Source organism: Helianthus annuus, chromosome 15 (assembly GCF_002127325.2).
Source record: "Helianthus annuus cultivar XRQ/B chromosome 15, HanXRQr2.0-SUNRISE, whole genome shotgun sequence".
Lineage (NCBI taxonomy): Eukaryota > Viridiplantae > Streptophyta > Magnoliopsida > Asterales > Asteraceae > Helianthus > Helianthus annuus.
The window spans coordinates 23,173,951-23,193,632 of NC_035447.2; the positions used below are offsets into that span (position 1 = coordinate 23,173,951).

General features: G+C 33.7%; 2 protein-coding genes across 3 annotated transcripts; both read left to right on the top strand.

Moving 5' to 3' along the window:
- The first annotated feature begins 5,276 nt into the window (after positions 1–5,276).
- Positions 5,277–7,321, top strand: LOC110910995 (salicylic acid-binding protein 2). The gene is made up of 3 exons (XM_022155563.2): positions 5,277–5,722; positions 6,315–6,455; positions 6,897–7,321. The coding sequence occupies exons 1-3, from the start codon at positions 5,348–5,350 to the stop codon at positions 7,176–7,178; spliced, it is 798 nt and encodes a 265-aa protein (XP_022011255.1). The 5' UTR covers positions 5,277–5,347; the 3' UTR covers positions 7,179–7,321.
- A 9,496-nt stretch (positions 7,322–16,817) lies between these two features.
- LOC110910996 lies at positions 16,818–19,111 on the top strand. Of its 2 annotated transcripts, XM_022155564.2 has the most exons (4): positions 16,818–17,209; positions 17,279–17,506; positions 18,419–18,493; positions 18,934–19,111. In XM_022155564.2, exons 1-3 carry the CDS (start codon positions 16,866–16,868, stop codon positions 18,471–18,473), a joined length of 627 nt encoding a protein of 208 aa, XP_022011256.2. In that variant the 5' UTR covers positions 16,818–16,865; the 3' UTR covers positions 18,474–18,493; positions 18,934–19,111. The 2 variants fall into 2 exon arrangements, with proteins under 2 accessions (XP_022011256.2, XP_022011257.1); XM_022155565.2 differs by lacking the exons at positions 18,419–18,493; positions 18,934–19,111 and having other exon boundaries at positions 16,818–17,183; positions 17,279–17,651.
- The last annotated feature ends 571 nt before the right edge of the window (positions 19,112–19,682 follow it).

Sequence of the window (19,682 nt, forward strand, 5' to 3'; positions counted from 1 at the left end):
TTATTTTTTATGTCTATTTAAAAAACGTTATTTTTTTAAAAGCTTTAAGATATTTTTTACACTTTCTCAAATAGTATTTTGATTACGATTTCTCTTATTGCACATCTTTACAAATTACTAATAACGTTTTTCATATAAAAACAATAATAAAAAAGTTTTGAATTTTATTTTTGATAAAAGTCTACATTATATTTTTTTCTCGTCTAGTTTGTATTTTAAATGTCTTATATTTATTACTTTTAATATTTTAAAATGTTTTTTTTTTATTTTGGAACGACTTGAAGTGGGTATCTGATACGTGACTTCTGGTTTCGAATGACCTACTTGTGATTAAAAAAAAATCCACATATATTTTCGAAATCAACCAGTTTAATATGTGCTATGGCTTAAACTGGTTTTAACTTGTTTATAACATACTCTTTACACTAATTAAATTTGAATTTATATAGATTGTTAATTTATAGTTTGATAAAATAATTTTAGTACCTATTGTTTATTTGTTCACTTACATAGATGGTTTGAATGATTAATATGTGCTAGGGTTGTAAACGCTATTTTAAAAGAAATTATTTTTTTTTACTTTTTTGATAAATAAAAATTGTTAATTATATTATAAACACGTCTAAAGTATTAAAAAGATAAAAGTAAGACCTTTAAAATACAAACTAGACGAGGAAAACACATAATATAGTTTTTTTTAAAAGAAAGTTCAAAACCTTTTTTATTATTTTTATAAGAAAAAAATATTATTATTTATTTGTAAAGATATTCAATAAAAAAAATATAATCAAAATACTATTTGAGAAAGTGTCTTTAGAAACAATGTATGAAAACTTTTTAAAAAATATGATTTAAATAAAAATTAAATATTAAATATTTAAGAAAACGTCTGTAATCTTTTTTTACACTTTTGAATTTGTTTTGTAACAAAAAGAATATTTTTTAAAATGATGATTTGTATAGGGGGTAAATATTACAAGTTTTAACATAATGTTATGGAAAGGAGGTATAAAAAGTAATAAGGCTATGGGGTGTGGGGGTCATGGATTGGAACATTATTTCCACATAGGATCATTAATTAAATGGTATACCATCCCTCTCCTTGATTGATGGTGGTTCCCATGGATTAAACCACGATTACCATGACCCTCCCATTTGATAATTTTAAGACAAAAACAAATTAATAAAAATAAAGGGGATAGTGGTTTGGATCATGACCACACCCTTAGGGTAGTGGTTTTAAATAATGGATTAAAGATAGATGATGTGGTGCTTATGTGGAGGGTCATGGTGGTCATGAGGGTCATGACCACACCCTATAGCCTAAGAGGGAGTATATTTAGCCTACCCCTTTCAAAATATATATCAATAATGTCTTAACGTACATCATCTACATCATCAAACTATTTTACATTATATTTGTTAAATTCATTCGGCTTGAAAAAAAATTATAAACATCTTTTAAAATATATAAAGATGTTTTAGATAAAAATAAATTTAAGTAAATTAGTAGGAGAACTAATATATATAAATACTTAGGTAATTATATATGTAATATATAAGACGTTTTTAACCATGTCTTATTTCTTGCTATATCTAATTATTTTTTATGCACTACATACACATGTAAGTTTATAAGGTTTGACTTGCATACAAAAGAATTGTTTTGTGCAATTACATGGCATCCCACGCAACCCGCATTCGTTTAATTATAAGTGGTTTTTGAGGGTCAGTGTGATGGTATGAGTTCACCATTATAATTTCATAATCACAAAATCCATTCATTCATCATATCATCTGGACAAGTTTGGCGTAGTATTTTGCGGGCGTTAGCTATGTGGAAGGAGGGCTCTGGATTTGAGGTTTTGGTCAATTCCCTCCTTTCCGATACTGGAGAAGGGGTCATGCGTGGGGGGGAGGCACAGCGGGAGATAGCTGAGGAGGTTAGCCCTAACATCAAGCAATGTCTCAGGAAAGTGAGTGATGGTCACTTCACTGCTGCAGTTAAAGTGTTGTGTTCCAGTGGGGTTGCTCCCCGGGGGGAATCTACCATGCAAGCCCTTATCGACAAACATCCCTTCGCACCGCCCCCGAACCTCCCTTCAACTCCTCTTTCACAACCTGCGTTATCCGTGGATGAATACTGCGTGCACAGGTGTGTGAAATCTTTCCCGAAAGGGACATCTTGTGGGCGAGATGGCCTGCGGGCCCAACACCTGTTGGACGCTCTTAGCGGCGAGGGGTCGGCGACGGCCTCGGGACTGCTTACTGCCATCACTGAAGTGGTAAAGCTTTGGCTAGGGGGGTTATGTCCTAAGGTGCTCGCGGATTTTGTTGCTTCGGCGCCCCTAACCCCTTTGTTGAAGCCTGATAATGGGATTCGCCCCATTGCTGTGGGGGCAATTTGGAGAAGATTAGTCTCCAAAGTAGCAATGAAGAAAGTTGGGAAAGAAGCTGTTAAGTACTTGGGGGACTATCAATTTGGGGTGGGGGTCCCCAATGGGGCGGAGGCGGTGCTGCACAGCGCTAACAGGTTTCTTAATTCTTTTCATTCGGATGGTTCGCTGGCCATGCTTACGGTTGATTTTTCCAACGCTTTCAACTTAGTTGACCGTTCAGTTTTGCTTCGCGAGGTCCATCGCCATTGCCCCTCCATATTCCCATGGGTTCAATTTCTATATGCTCAGCCTGCTAGGCTATACGTGGGGAATGACCGCATCGGGGCATTCACGGGTGTGCAGCAAGGGGATCCCTTGGGACCTTTGCTTTTTTGACTAGCCTTACACCCCTTAGTGCTTCAGGTGCAGGAAAACTGTAAACTCCCCTTCCATGCTTGGTACTTGGATGACGGGACAATTATCGGGGACGCTGTTCAGGTTGCTAAAGATCTCGACATCATCGGTTCAGAGGGTCCAGCCTTGGGGCTACGACTTAATATTAGAAAAACTGAAGTATTTTGGCCGACATGCAACGGGGTGAAGGTCCAGCCAGGGCTTTTCCCCAGTGAGATTGGGAGGCCGGAGAAAGGTGTCAAACTGCTAGGAGGGGCAGTCAGCCGTGATGCCAGTTTTATTAGTGGTCTAGCGTCTAAGAGGGCAACGCGTGCTGTTGACATTAGGGGACACCTTCTCTTGTTGCGGGATCCTCAAAGCGAACTCCTCTTGCTTAGATCTTGTATGGGGGTTGCAAAGTTGCTATTTGGTTTGCGAACTTGCCAGCCCCCCTTTGTGGATGATGCTGTTTCATGTTTTGATAAAGGTCTTTGGGAGGCAATAGAAGACATTGTCGTATGTGGGGGTCCTTTTTTTGGTGATCTACAGTGGCGAATCGTAACCTTGCCAATGAGGCTTGGTGGGTTGGGCCTTCTCTCGGCCCAGGATGTGGCTGCCTATGCCTTTGTGGCTTCCAGGTCTCAATCTTGGGAGTTGCAGGACCACATCTTACGTAACAGTGGGGTTGCTAACACTAATCCGGATTATGCCAACGCCTTGGAACGCTTGCATGAATCTCTACCTGACTTTGATCTCGGCGGTTTCTCTAACAAGGACACCGCCCCCAAAAAGCCACAGAAAACTTTGGCGAATGCCCTTTGTTGTCGAATCGCACAAAGTTTGGGAGAATATTTCCATTTGTCACCCCGCCAGAAAGCCGTCATTGAATGCCTACAGAGGCCTCACGCTCAGGATTTCTTAACTGTTATTCCTATTGAAGGTTTGGGTCAACGAATGTCAGCGGTGGAGTACCGGTCAATCCTTAAGTACCGTTTGATGATCCCCATGTTCCCGAATGATGAAACTTGCCCAGTCTGCCGTAAAGCATGCCTAGATAAATACGGGGAACATGCGTTACACTGTAGAGAGTTGCCGGGGTTTAAGTATCGCCATGACTTTGTGCGAGACGCGTTAATGGATATTCTCAGACGAGCAGGGATCTCGGTGAAGAAAGAGGCACCGGTTAATTTTCTTACAGACCCGTCGGAGGGGAGATCCACCCTACACCCAGCTGACGTGCTAGTTTTTGGTTGGGAGGGCGGGAAACATGCTTGTGTCGATCTCACAGTTGTATCCCCACTAGCCGAGTTCCGTGAAAATGGATTTGTGGCGGGGCAAGCGGTACTGAAAGCAGAGTCAAAGAAGGTGGAAAAGCACGCGAAAGCTTGTGAGGATAATCAACATGCCTTTGTCCCCCTGGCGTTTGACACGTTCGGCTCCTTGGCGCCGGAGGCAGTTCGGTTCTTGTCTAGAGTTCAGCGTGTGGTCCATAGCAACTTTTCGACCCCTCAGGGGCGAGACTTTGTTTTTAGTAGATTAGGGTTTTCTATTCAAAAAGGGATGGCGGCGCAGTTTATTACTCGTCTACCTGCTATCTTTATGTAATTTGCCCTGATGATTGGAATGAAATTGCTTTTTTATTTGCAATGCATCAGCATTTTTCTTAAATATATAGCAATGCTACCAAAAATAAAGATAATAAAACTACCGATGTTACGGTATAACTTAAAAAAATGATGTTTATAAAAGTTATTTGTGTTTTAAAAAATTATTGAAACTGTTAACCGTAATAACAATTCACTTTTAACCTGTTCACATATTCTTAACTTCTTATTAACAATCATGTGATAGCATCAAAACATTTATGTCTTACATTTGTTGTTTATCGTATTTTAATTTTTTTTTTAATTTTTTTTTTTTTTTTTTTTTTTTTTTTTTTGTTGTGATCACACTTATTAACTATTAAAAAATATGACAAATAACCTACCTTTTAAATACTTATGTACCTACACCTTGTAGAATTTATATTATCCACCTCTACTACTAAAATGAAGAAAATTCATTTTAACACCGCATCATATCCCTTAAAAAGGTCGACCCTTAATATATCTTAAATAAACCCATGGCATTATAGCCTAGTGGTATCTTAGTGGTGGGATAAGGCTTATGACCATTAGGTCATGGGTTCGATTCCCACAAAGGGGTTTTTCCCATATTTATTGGGTTTCCTCCTGAATTGGTGTATAGGCATTATTGTCTAGTGGAGATGGATATGATCGGGTGGTTCTACTGGTGGCACGATGATACTCCAGTGGTCCGTCAGTGATCCAAATTTGCCGTTCAAAAAAAAAAAAAATATATCTTAAATAAGAAAAAGAAACTCAAAACATACCCAAAGGTCTTTAGGCCAATCAAACATACACGCCCAAATCGATCATAATTAATGACTAGCAAGCTGGGAAAAAAACAAAAGGACACAACCCTGGTCGCACATACGGGCATCCTACAAATGTGTTATTATCTCTAATTCTCCATAAAAATAACCCACAACCAATAAACACATACACAAAGTTAAAATGGTCCTTACCGGTGATCAACAAACCCACTTCGTCCTGGTACATGGTGCATGCCATGGAGCCTGGTGTTGGTTCAAGCTCAAACCCCTTCTAGAAGCCGCCGGCCACCGCGTATCCACCTTTGATCTAGCCGCCTCCGGCACCAATACCCAAGCCATACAAGATGTGGCTACACTTTCTGACTACACAAAGCCATTGCTTGAGCTCATGGCCACCATTCCGCCTGAGGAGAAGGTTGTGCTGGTCGGTCATAGCCTCGGTGGCATGAACATCGCCCTTGCCATGGAAAAGTTCCCCGAAAAAGTCTCCGTCGCGGTCTTTCTCACCGCTTTCATGCCGGATAACGATCATAAGCCTTCTTATGTTTTAGACCAGGTTATCATGAATTTTATTATCAATTGTTTTAAAATTTAAAAGCTTATTTTATTGGCAAATTGGATTTAAATAATCTCATTTTCTTAATTTGGCCGATCTCAGTTATTTGCCGATAATAATCCGAACTGGTCCACTTTTGGCCGATAATAGTCTGCGTTAAAAATAGCTTAACGGAGTTAAGTTTTATTTTCTAAATTTCAAACCGATGTTTTAGGACTTTTGATTAGAACGAGGATACGAGTTGATTGATGTAAAAGTTACCTCGAAATACTGCCTCAAACAACGAAAACGGTGCTTCAATTCGGGTGTTTAAACTTTTAATTAACAAAAATCTAGCCGTTTGGAGCACCGTTTCGATATAAGTTTTACATAAATCGACTCGTATCCTCGTTTTGATCAAAATCCCGTTAAGTTATTTTTAATGGCAGACTATTATCGGACAAAAGTGGACCAGTTCGGATTATTATCGGCAAATAACTGAGTTAGGATTATTATCGGTCAAATTAAAAAAGTTGAGATTATTTAAATCTAATTTGCCTATTTTATTTGATATTTCAATTAAAAAAATCACTTCTTTTTCTTGATTTTGTAGTATAATGAAATCACTCCAGCAGAAGCTTGGTTGGACACAGAGTTCTTGCCATACAATGCTGATCAAACTGATTCTGAAATGTCTATGTTTTTTGGCCCTAAGTTTCTGTCCTCCAAGCTCTATCAGCTCTCATCCGCTGAGGTTAGTGGCGGATCGATGTATTTTTTTTTTCGCTAGAGCTATTTTTATAGGACCTGAATATCTCTTAACTAGCCATCTGAATTTTCGGTTTGGATGGGGTCGAGTCATTAAACTAATAATAACTTCTTATTGAAAGTTGTATAACTAAAAGTTGCATTGGGGGTCTTTAACTAAGGTACACATGACCGAGAAGAATAATACGTACGTCTTTCAATAATCATTTAAAAAGAATAACTTAAATACTTTACCGAATTTTTTTCATCTATATTTTAAATATATGTATAGATTGAAGTTTCCTAAGTAAATCCATTGGTAAAGAGCCGTGATAAACATTCCATATAATTATTTAAAAATAATTATGTGGAGTCGTTAGATCCCGCACCCGGGAACAAAAGTATATATTTACGTGAATTAATTAACTATCTTGCTTTGAAAAAGCAGGATCTTGAATTAGGGAAAACGTTGATCAGGCCTTCGTCGTTATTTATGAAAGATCTAAGGAATGCGGAGCCATTTACCAAAGGTGGATTTGGTTCTGTAAGACGGGCATATGTGATTTGCGATGAAGATAAAGGCATTAAGAAAGAATTTCAACAATGGATGATTGATAATAGTCCGGTTAACGAGGTGAAAGAACTAAAACATGTTGATCATATGCCAATGTTGTGTGACCCAAAGCAACTTAGTGTTTGCCTCTTTGATATAGCCGTTCAATATGCTTAGTTAACTAAGTGTGCAAAGTAACTTAGTGACCCTAGGGTCTTCTAGCTATATGATGAATTTGCTTTGAATAATGATGATTTCAAAATTAATAATTTGTATCTTTTTAATTTGTCAATAAAAATATGTTACGTGTGCTTTCTTAATTTGTTAAATAATAAATAACACGAAATGATGTAATGTTTGGATCACTACATAATTAAAAAGATATCCCCAATAGGATTAAAAATGAGTCCAATGTCAAAAGTAGCAGGTAACTTTAATTTTATTAAATTTAACTTTTTTTTATAGTATAATCTCCCAATTGTTTAAAAAATATTATATCAAAATGTCATACGTACCCAATAGCATAAAATGAGTCCAATGTTAAAAGTAGCAATAATGTTAGTAGTAACTTTAATTTTATATTATAATCAACCAATTGTTTAAAAAAAATGTTATATCAATGTTATTATATTTAATAAAATAGTAAATTACACAACTGAAAAACTACTTTGTGACAAATGATTTTTATAATCACATTTTTTGCAAATGAAGATTTTTATGGTCACATTTTTTTTTGCAAATGAAATATTTTACGATTAAAATTTCTATCACAAAAATAAGGTCCGGTGTACGTAGCTATCAAATATATTTCTATAAGCTAAAAGATTTTGTTAAATATTTCTATAAGCTAAAAGATTTTGTTAAAGTTTCATATCTAAAAATAATGGATGCTCATAGACAAAACCCGTGATATGTTATATAGGGTAAAGTTATTCTATAAAGGTTTTTAAAAATAAGAAGTGTACAAAAACATAATGGATCACAAAATATAACACAATGTTAAAGAAAAAAGATACAATAAGTCACAAAAAAGACACAATGACGCAAATATAGAAAAGACTCAATGATAAATAAAAAGACACAATGATGTAAACAAAAAGTCGAAAATCTACAAGCTAAATATTTATAAACAAAAATCTAAAATCTCACATCGTAGAGTTCGATGAGACGGTTCTAATGCCGCTTAATTGAGGTCAATCGAAGTCTGTTTAATACTTTCTTACGAAATTTTAATTTTAATAGACTTTGTATTTGATCCTAACCCTTGTTTTGTTAAAAAGTGAAACACTATTATTTATTTTTTTTTTTTCAAACGTTGTTATCTTTGTATTGTAGGTTTATAAATAATAGCAAAATTTGATTATATTTTAAACTTGGGATATTGGCCTCTAATAATCCCTACTAGAGGTAATTGTTCATTGGCAGTCCCACCTTTTTATATTCCCCCTGATAGTCTCACCTTTCAATTATTTTTCCTCCACCGATGCTTAGTTAAAAACACTTAACAGAGTTAAGTCTTTTTTCGAATTAAAAACTGACGTTTTAGGGCTTTTGATCAGAACGGAGATACGAGTCGAATGATGTAAAAATTACCCTGAAATTGTGCTCCAAATGACGAAAACGATGCTTCAATTCGGGTGCTTAAACTTCTAATTAACAAAAAGCAAGTCGTTTGGAGCACCGTTTCGAGGTAAGTTTTACATCAATAGACTCGTATCCTCGTTCTGATCAAAAGCCCTAAAACGTCAGCTTGTAATTCGAAAAAACACTTAACTCTGTTAAATTTTTTTAACTGATAACCGGTGGAGGAAAAATAGTTGAAATGTGGGACTTACAGGGGGAATAAAAAAAGTAAGATTGCCAAGGACCAATGATATCTAGTAGCGATTATTAGAAGCCAATATCTCTTTAAACTTTTATAGTATTTGAATATATTTTAAAGTCGCTCTTCAAAAATATTATTTTAATGGTAGGTCCACTTTTAATATCTAATACTAATAAAAAATTTCAAATAATGTCACATGATATTCTCTCCTTCAATCTCATAATTTTATTTATAGTTTTTTTAATTAATATACCTTTTTAATTTAATATATGAATATCCGCTTATCATTATCTTAATTCCTATTATAATAAATATTTTCAAAAATATAATAAAAACTCTTGAACATATATATTTGGATACGAAACAATATAACTTAATTATATAGTTTTCAAAATATCATAAATGTTTTCAAAAAAAATAGCATTATCACTTAGTATCTAATCTAATCTAATTTAAATATTAATAAAAGACCCCAATTAACATCACATGACAATCTCTTCTTTAATTTTAAAATCTTACTTTTATTTTATTTAAAAATATTTCTATTATCCTTATTATTATTTATTATAAATCCTCTCAATTTTAATTTTAATATTATGATTATCCAATCTATCTAAACTCTAATAAGCCATTCCAACAAATACAACATGTCAATTCCTCATGTTACCTAAATAAAATATTAATTTACATTTCATTTTTATATTTAAATTACTTTACAGATAACTAATTACATATTATATGGATAAATAAAATTAATATATTTTACTACAAGTAACTTCTATTTTAATCGTTATTACGTTTTAACTATAATTACCACATGACAATTTTTTGTTCAATCTTGTTATCATTAACTAATAAATATATTTTACTACAATTAAAGATATTCAACAGTACATATAACAATTAAACATAATAAAATATAGATAACGACTAAACATAATCTATACTATATAATAAAAGAAACCATTTTCGGGATACTTGTCATCATATTAGGCCATGCCGTATGGATAATTATTATTTAGTTTAATCTCTTATAGATAATTATTATTTAATTTAATCTATTCTAATTAATTATAGATAACCCTTCTAATAAATATTATTTAGATTAATAAACAAAACCAAACTTTGTGATAATATATTATTTATTTTTATTTTCATTATTAAAAAATTATTATATTGATTTTATTACATAATTTTTAAACAAATTGTATATAACTTTTAATATTACTTTATATATAAAATTAGATTTATTAAGGGTGTTTTTAAAATATAATCTATTTTATATTTTATTACTCAAATAGCTGCTTATTTGCTTCTTGAATAACATGTTTAACCACTGTATATTCTTTTCAATAATCATCTCCATAATCACCATATCTATGGCGTACCGAGTATATCCATTAGTTTTTTTTTAAATATAATTTTCTTATTATTTGGTATATAAAATAATATTTATTCAACCCGTGTAATACCCGAGGGTTTTTAAAGATATAACTTTTTTATCATTTGGTAAACGATATTACATTTATTCAACACGTATAATACACATGGTTTTAAAGATATAATTTTATTTGGTATATAAATTTACATTTATTCAACCCGTACAATACATATGGTTTTTATAGATAGTATATAAAATATATTTATTCAACCCATGTAATACACGAGATTATAACCTAGTAAAATATAGTCAAATATGTCCCTGATTCTCTCTGATGTATTTAATGAAAATTATTTCGTTACTTCATTACTTAGCAAACAGTGTAAAGATAATTAAAAAGTTTCCTAAATAATTGATGGTTGCGACAAGCACTTTACAAGTGGATTGACTATTAATTACTATGAGTAAAAGATTACAAACTTATAGAATGACTATTATGTACGTCTACTTGTCTTATTTACAAATAAACTATTTTTATTATTCAAACTGTGTATACACGGGAGTGTAACCTAATATAATAATAATAGTCTTTTAAGTTACTTGGATTTTCCACCTAACCTGCTATACATTGTTATACTCTTCGCATGCAGATTGTGTACACCATATAGTATAGCTCGTGTTTAGCTTTGTGTTCTGTATACAATTAATATGTGAAGATAAATAGTGAAAATATAGAGTAAAATGTTAAAATGGTTCTTGAGTTTAGACTAATTTTTATCAATTCAGTCTAAAAATGAAACTTTTTGTATCTTGGTTCTTGAGTTTTCCTTTTTGTTGTCATTTTCATCCAATTAGCAAAGTGGGTTGGAATTTTCTGTCAACTTCTTCCTTTTTTTGTCTTGTCCTCATTTAAATGAAGGGTATAATCATCATTTTATGCATGATATATTTTAATTAAATGAGGAAAGACAAAAATTGGAGAATTATAAAAAAACTCTAACCCAATTTGACAACCGGATGAAAATGGCAAAAAAATGAAATGGCAAAAGTGACCTACACTCAGGGAGTATTTTGGCATTTTACTCGAAAATATATCTAAATTTCATATCATTATGATTAAGTGACATATATATTTTGATTGTATGTGGTGTTGATTAGTTTTGTAAGTATGGAAAGCATGTAAAAGTATATATATTATAAGTCGGCAACCGCAGCAGTGATAGACGTACACAACATGATTGACGGCTTGGTCTGGTTCCCGTTTAGGGTGTATATGAGTGAAGAACTCGTGATTACGGAGAGAGAGAGGAGGTTGAGATTATGTTATGAGGCTAACCTTTTAACATGTCTAATGATCTTCTTAAATACATCCAAGATGAAGCCTTTATTAGTTAGTAAGAGTAATACGGTCCATTAACAATTACCATCTATATTATGTAAATAATTATATTGGCCACATAATTAAATATATTCATCATTATTAATCCAACATTCTCACACTTGGTCGAGTAATCATTTACCAACCATTGCTTTGTGATTAGCAACATATTATGTCATTATAACTTAGGTTATCGTTATCAGTTCAGTTCATTATGACTCCTCCATGAGATAGAATTTGTCTCTTGATATAAGGATATACCCCAAAATTATGTTTTATCATCTTTAAATATTACAAAGTTAGACATATCAACCGGTTTGAGTTCTCACTTCTTCTTTTTAATTATAGTGTCTCATTTCTTATAAAGATATTGTAGTACTATATTAGATGCTTCACGTTAATCTAGACATATCTAGTGTGTTGCAATATGAGTAACATCTAAAGGGGTATGGACTTAAACCTACATAAGGCTTCTAAGCAATGAAGAATAAGGAAATAATCTCATTGAACCTATCATCCTCTAAATAATAGCAATATTAGTTTGTTACATGTGTAAAGACCTATTTAAGGTAAAACTTATGGAATAAAACTAATATCTCAATGGGTCTATCTTAGTATGTTATGATATCTATCATATAAAATATATCTCTAAGATCTATTATATTAAAGTATGTATCAACAATGATTTGCCTTATGTAACATATACTTATCAAAAGAATGACATCTATTTAAGGACAAGTTTGTTTTAGTTGCTCCCACTCATCTTGAGGTATGTACATTAATCCACTTGTTCTTGATGAAAATAATTGAATTAAGATTTCATCAAATTTCGATGTTTGCATTACCCATACACGAATTTCGTTGTGTTGCATACTAAGTGTTCTTAACCTTGAGTTATGTAAGTCAGTTGTTAGGAAAAGTTGTTTTAGTGTTCATCGAATGTAGCTCTAAATTGGTATAAGCTACTAAAACAATGATGATCCTCAAAGAAACTTTTGTAAGACAGGTAAGAAGCTTCTTTGATAATTTAACACCTCTTGAGTATAACCTTTGACAATCAATCATGCTTCTTAGTGTCTTAACGTTTGTATTAGAATTTAGTTTTGTTACGAACACCCTTAGGTGATTCAACCAAATCCCTAACATTATTCTAACACATAGAATCAGTTTTGCTAATTATGGCTTTATTCCATTAAGAAAAAGGATTGATGTTAATGGTTTGATGTAAGAGAATGTAAGATCAGTAAACTTTTCCAAAATCCATTTCAACTCTAGTTAGAGAGGTTACATAATCATTAAAGTTAGTAGGTTTTAAAACCTAGATGACCTCCTGTGTTCATTATAGGGATTATTAGGAGTTTCATTTTTATAGATTAGCTCATAGTTAAGCTGCTATCACTTTCAGATATATATTAGATTCTAAGTATGTAAGAGTCGGTGTAGTATGGTGTACAAGATGTGTAATCGGGGTTAAATTTGGAGTAAAATTTAATGACGCTCTATCACACACCTCTTGTATTCCCTGCAAGTCATGATAAAGACTTTTACTGCTCCCATGGACCTTAGAAGTCTTTAGGAACTCAGCATGCTTAGGGTCAACGTATAAAGACCAACAAATTCTAATAGAGAAACAAGTTAATGACGTTAGTCATTGTAGTTTCCCTTTGTTTGAGGATTACTTTAGTCTTAGTAAGAAATCTGAATGTCCACATTTAAGCAACAAAAACTTTTATAAGAGTAGCATTAGACTTTAATAAGACAAGTGTTAAAGGAGCAGTGTCTTGCAAGTTATGATAAAAAAATACTTAATGTTCCCACTGATATATGATATCTCTAGGAATGCTACAAGAGAAGTTTCAATGATGTACGTGATGTGGGAACCTGTCATACATATGTTAGACTTAATTTGATTTCCTTAATGTCCAGATCTCATAAGAAAACTTTGAGACATATTTTGAAAAAAAAATCATATTAAGTATATATATGAAATATCTCTTTAAACCATGGACCATAGAAGACAAATTAGATACAAGTAGATAGTCTGTAAATGATGAATGAGTTATGTCGGAATATTCCATTTGGAATAACTACCACAAATGTTAGTGAAATATAACTTCTGGTGGACCCTTACCTATTCCTTAAGCTAAGTAATATTTAAAGGATCTAAAACATGATTTAAAATCACTAAGAATGAGATTCGATGAAAAGTCATCCTTCATTAACCATATCATGATTTCTCATTAATATTGGTTTCAATGGATGAAATTTATAGGTCTCATATGTCTTTTGTTAAATTCTCATTTGCATGATAACAAAAGTTGTGAACATATGTAGTATAATCTAGTTCTATCTTATAAAGATTTCTATCCAGATGTTTATAACAAATAATATGAGAGATTAAGGTAAGAGTGACTTTATGTTGGCTATGCAAACCTCGCCTGTCGCAATGTAGCCTAAGTATTGATACTAAATTCTGATTAATCTCCAGAATATGTAAGGTATCATAAAGCATAATTAGAAGACAACTTATTCTAGTTCTCGTAGCCTTAACATTTAATTTTGTCACTAACTCTCGTGTTAGTTATTTGTTGACTTATGGTAAGGAAAACGTATAGAAGTAGACTCAACCTATCATGTGTAAATTGGAATGTTAAGATTAGCAAAGTAAAATATCATTAATAGGCGACTACCAATTTTAGCCGGTTATTCTTTTGATTTATGGATAGTCTTGTTGCTTATGTCTGGTCTAATGGCATAATTATGCGGTGACATTCTCCCTTGAAGAACCTTAGAGTTGGAATTAGTACATGTATCTTGTCTATGGACCTTAGAACTATCATCTTTTTAGGTTTTAGTGGTAGTGAGGTGAATAACATCTTATTTTTCAGTTTTAGGCATTTCTTTTCATATATGTATGTTGCTAATCAACACACTAATTTTCCTTTGGTACTTGTAAGTGTTATAGTTGATTCTTAATGCATCAAATTGTACTAATGGAAAAGTTAGTATGCAATGCACCGGAAAAATGTACTTATTTCCATGTGTATGCCCTTAATTTTTATGAGTCACGATATTCTACATTATGATGTATTCACAAATGTTATTTAACCTTATAGTTTAGAATTTGAAATGAAGGCATGCGTCTTATGAGTTATTTTGGTTATTCCACAGAAATTAGATTAATCTTAGGAAAAACTTAATTTGGAATAAATCTAGTGATAACATTTAATAAAATGAGTTCTTGATTATCATAAGAGACATAATGTTTGAGTTGTCCCATTTGTCATGCTCTACTTTTCTTCTACAATACTTTTATATAAAAGGAGCAATAGGATTGTTGTGTCTTAAGAAATACTCAAGAATCTAATATACGAGCAAATAATATAGAAAATCTTTAGTAAAGAAAAACATATCAGGTTTTGAAATTAGAGTGGACAATATAGATGAGATACAAATTTATAGAAGAAAGTTGTATTTAGTACTGTTATGGGGTATTAAAGTAAGGCAAACTAAGATATGATCATAAGATTAATAAAGGATCACTAATGTGAGGATCATTATTTAAAGAAAGAGTGATATGTCTATTATTAACGTCAAACTAATAGAATAGTTTATTTAAAAATTCTAATTAAACAAAAAGAAATCATCTTTGGGCATAAGTGAAATCATTTAAGTATGTGTGCAAAATAATTATTGTTAGGGCATGAATTTTATGCTAAGGATCATCCATCCTGAGACTGGACCTGGATCGCGGATCCTTAACGGACAATGCAGGGAGTCTGAGGATCAAGGATCCTTACTAATGTTTATGTTTTTAACAATTGTTCCTTGTATGTTTTGTTTACGTTTGCAGGCATTATGTGGGCTAAGTCAACACGGGAATATCGGAAGAATATGCTGCTATTTTTGGCACGTGCATGAAAGTCATAACCGTTGAGGGGATCGTGTGAACAAGCTCTGATCTTCATTGGCGAAACACACACACTCACATTAGAAATTCATTGTATTGAGCTTGTTATCTTCCAAAGTTGTAACCTTTCTTGTTCAATATAGTTGATAGTGATAGTTTTCACTATCCGAGGTTTTTTATGCCGAAGATCATTCATTGATCAAGGGCTTTTTCCTCGTATAAATCCTTGTGTTCATTGTCATTTCCTTTTGATAATTGTTCATACATTTGTTCATCTAATCAAGCACTCAACCTCACAAAAATCAGATTTGGTTACATTATCCTTGTTGTGATTTTTGACCAAAACAGTTTGGTGCCCACCGTGGGGCAATTGGTGCTTCATCTTTGAAAAACTTGTTCATTTCATTCATTTCTGTGCGTTACCTTCAACCACATGGCTTCTCAGGGAAAAACTACTTCAAGCTCCATGTCGGCGGTCACTTCATCACAGGGCATTCCACCATTGCCTCCTGCTCCCTCTGCATCTCAAAAGAATGCTAAGAATGCTACGAAGAAGCCAACCCCCGTTTTCACAAAACCAACTGCTGTTTCTTCCTCTACACCTAATAACAGTGATCTTTACTCTTTGATTTTGCAGATGAGAGGATACACGCAACAGCAGGATGAAACCAGTGGAAGGATCCTTCGTGAAATTGATGAAATCAAGAAACTGAAGAAATCAGCGGAGGATCACTCCCCATTGATGCCTAGGTTGTTGGATTTTACTACTCCACCAACAACCATCCAGCATTCCAAGGCATCAGGTGTCCAATATCAAGGAGGATCATCAAGTATGCAATATGGATCATCAGCTATAACGCAGTCTCAAGGATCCTACTTCCAGCCTCAAGGACCCTCTTTTCAGCATCAAGGATCCTTCTCTAGTTCGAGAGGATATATGGGAACGCTTTCAGCTCAAGGATCCCACCCTAAGTGTAACATCCGTCAAAATGGATTCCCGAAACCTGACCCGTTTTGAAATTCGAATCCTAACCTTGAACCAAATAAAAAATTTTCACGAATTAAATAACCGTCGAAAGATTTTTATATGGTTATTATTTGTGTAATTAATTATTTATTTATCAAAAAAAATAATAATTCAATATAGTAAGAAATTAATTAATTTAATTAACTTAAAGGTTCTTTAGATAACCTAGTTAGTTATAGGAAATCAAAATAAACCAAGCTAAGTTAGCTTTTTAGTTAACTCTTAAATTGAGGGACTATTGGTGTAAATAATTGAAAGTATAATAAAAAATCTAACCCTAACTTCTGTTATAACATCAGCCGCATCCCAACTAGACCCCAAACCCTTCTTCCCTCTCTTAGACATGGCCGATCGGAAATCCGGCGCTCCGGCGACATGTAACCCGGTCAGACGACAACCCTCATCCCCTCTACTCTTTCTCCTTCCTGCCCGACGAAGAACTCTGGCGCCCCTTCTTCTCCGGCGTCAGTTCAGCCGACAACACACCTCACCCATCCCCTCGTTCGTCTCTCTCTCTAATGGATGGTCGACCACCATTGTCGACGGCGGAGGTGGTCCGACGAGGATTTTAACGGCGGCAATGAGTGCGACCGCGGTGGCAGCAGCTTGTGATTGTGCTCCGACAGGTTTTTCAGAACGTGTTCCGGCAACCACTCAACAGGTTAGCTCCTTTCCGTTTCAGTTCAGGTCAGTTTTGATTCGGGTTTTCATTTTGTTTAAATTCCGATTCAACATCGGCTATTTTTGTTGTTTCAGTTTTGGTTGGGTATGTGTTGTTTCGGTCCGGTTCAGTCGGCTCAGTTTCGGGTTCGGTGCGACGGGTTTGCTCTCGGTTCGGTCGCGGGTTGTAATTGTTTGGGTTACAAGGAATAAGTGGTTCGGTTTTGTTTCGGGTTCACTCAACACTAGTCAACAGCAGTCAACTCGGTCAACAAAAGTCAACCGATCAACTCTGGTCAACACGGGTTACTCGCGAGACTTGGTGTATCATTTTCAACACAATTAATTTTTTTAGCATTTTGTTAATATATTTTTATACTAAAAAAAGCTCGAGTCGTTACACTTGTCATTTAAAGATATTTGAACTTTTGACGTGAATTTTATATATATTGTGGTTATTTGTTGAGTTTTGACAAATATAACGACAACTTGTGCTGTCGGGATCGTCCAAAAACAGGGGAAACTCTGCCCGTTTTTCGTAAAATCCCGTGAAACAAAACACATTTATTTTAAAAGGCGAAGCCTATCGGATTCAATTAAATTTTTATAACAATAATTATAAATGTATATGTATTTATTTAGTTATTTATTTATTTATTTTTACAATACTTCTATAACCTTTTCGAGAGACGTAATTTAGAATTATTGTATAAACTAGATAATATATATATATATATGTAGGGAAAGGTTCTATACAGAACACTAAATATTGCGAGAACACGCAGAACAAAATGAATCACTCATTTTTTCAATCCTATAACCCTAAAAATTAAATGAAAATGTTATAAATGTAACATTTATTGTTTCTAACACTAGAATTTAAAACAAAATATGAAAAATCTTTAGTTTTTAAATAACCTACACACATGTAGGTTATGTGTAGGCTAAATTACCTACATGTATGTAGACTATGTGTACGGAAAAATATATGATTTTTTATGTAAATATAATACACATATGAATGTAAGAAACATAAAATTTAAGAAATATGAACCTTAAATCCCAAAATTTAGAGATTTAGAGTTGTTCTTTTTGTTCTCGCAATAATTAGTGTTCTGTAATGATCCTTCTCCTATATATATATATACTTATCCAGCGACAAGTTATACTTTAGATTTCACTTCCTATCCTCAGTCATAACTCCTTTTACTCATGCACCATCGTTTGCCCTTATAGGGTGACCTCGGTGTTCCGTCCTCCTAAACTCGCACACTCGTCAACACTTGGATAATCAGAAGACTTAGCAACTATGTGAGTATACTCGCAACCCCTTTTTTATGTTTACCACTTTTGGGGTGTAACATGTTAATCTATTAAACTACACTTAAACTTATTCTTTATGCAATGCACAAAAACAATCCTTATACATGAATACTATGTTGTTATACTTGATGCTTATACGTGGACCATACTTATGTGATATGTTTTAGTCATTAGCTTTCACGAGCCTCCATTTGACATGCATAGCGCTATAGGAGTAACGCACCGCCCGTAGACTAGTGGTCATGTTGAATTATATCATTTTGCGTAAACAGAGGGTTGACTAGAAATATTGCATGCCATGTTATGTTGATCTTGTATAAACTAAGTTGCCATGTGAATTCGTTTTAAACTTTTATACTTATACTTATTCTTAAACTTGTATACTCGCCTTTGCTTTTTCATTGAATTGTATTTTAAACATGTTACAGGTTGAGGATCGATGATGCTATGAAAATGGACTAGCAAAGATGCCTAGATACTCACTTAGACGTTTAGGTTTAATGTGTTGTATCAATTTTGTTATTGTCATGTTTGAACAATGTTGTTATTTGAGTTTCCTTGTAATATTTGACAATTTTGCGATGAAATGAAATCGGTTGAATTAAATATTGTCACAAATAGTGTTATGAAGTTTCTTGCAATCTCGTTTTCGTCTCATCCCGATGTTTCCGCCATCGGTTGGGCTGTGACACTCAGCATCAAGGATCCTCATCGCAGGTTCAAGGATCCATGGAATATCCTCCAAGGCCTTCAACACCGATGTATCCTGGATCCAACATCTTCCAGGATTAAGGATCCTTAGGGAGTCAACAACCCAGAAGTTTTGAGATTCATGTGGGAGACTTCATTCACATGCAGAACATTGCTTCATCTAGTCCCACTCTAGCACCAGAGATGCCTCATTTTGGATACACTTCTGGGATTCCAATTCCAAACCAATCAGGAGATAACACTTTCAATACATTTTATGGTACTAATCTTGGTCTCATGCAGGAACCAGGAATCAATCAGGCCATGGCTAAGGAGTAACAAAAGCTTAAGGATATGATTTCTAGTGTCCTTGGAGTGGTGAAACCCATTCCTGAGATCCCGGATGGAAGTCACAAGGTGTCTCGCTTTGCACCACCCATATGTAATGCTGAGCTACCAAAATGGTTCCAAACACCTAATATGAAGT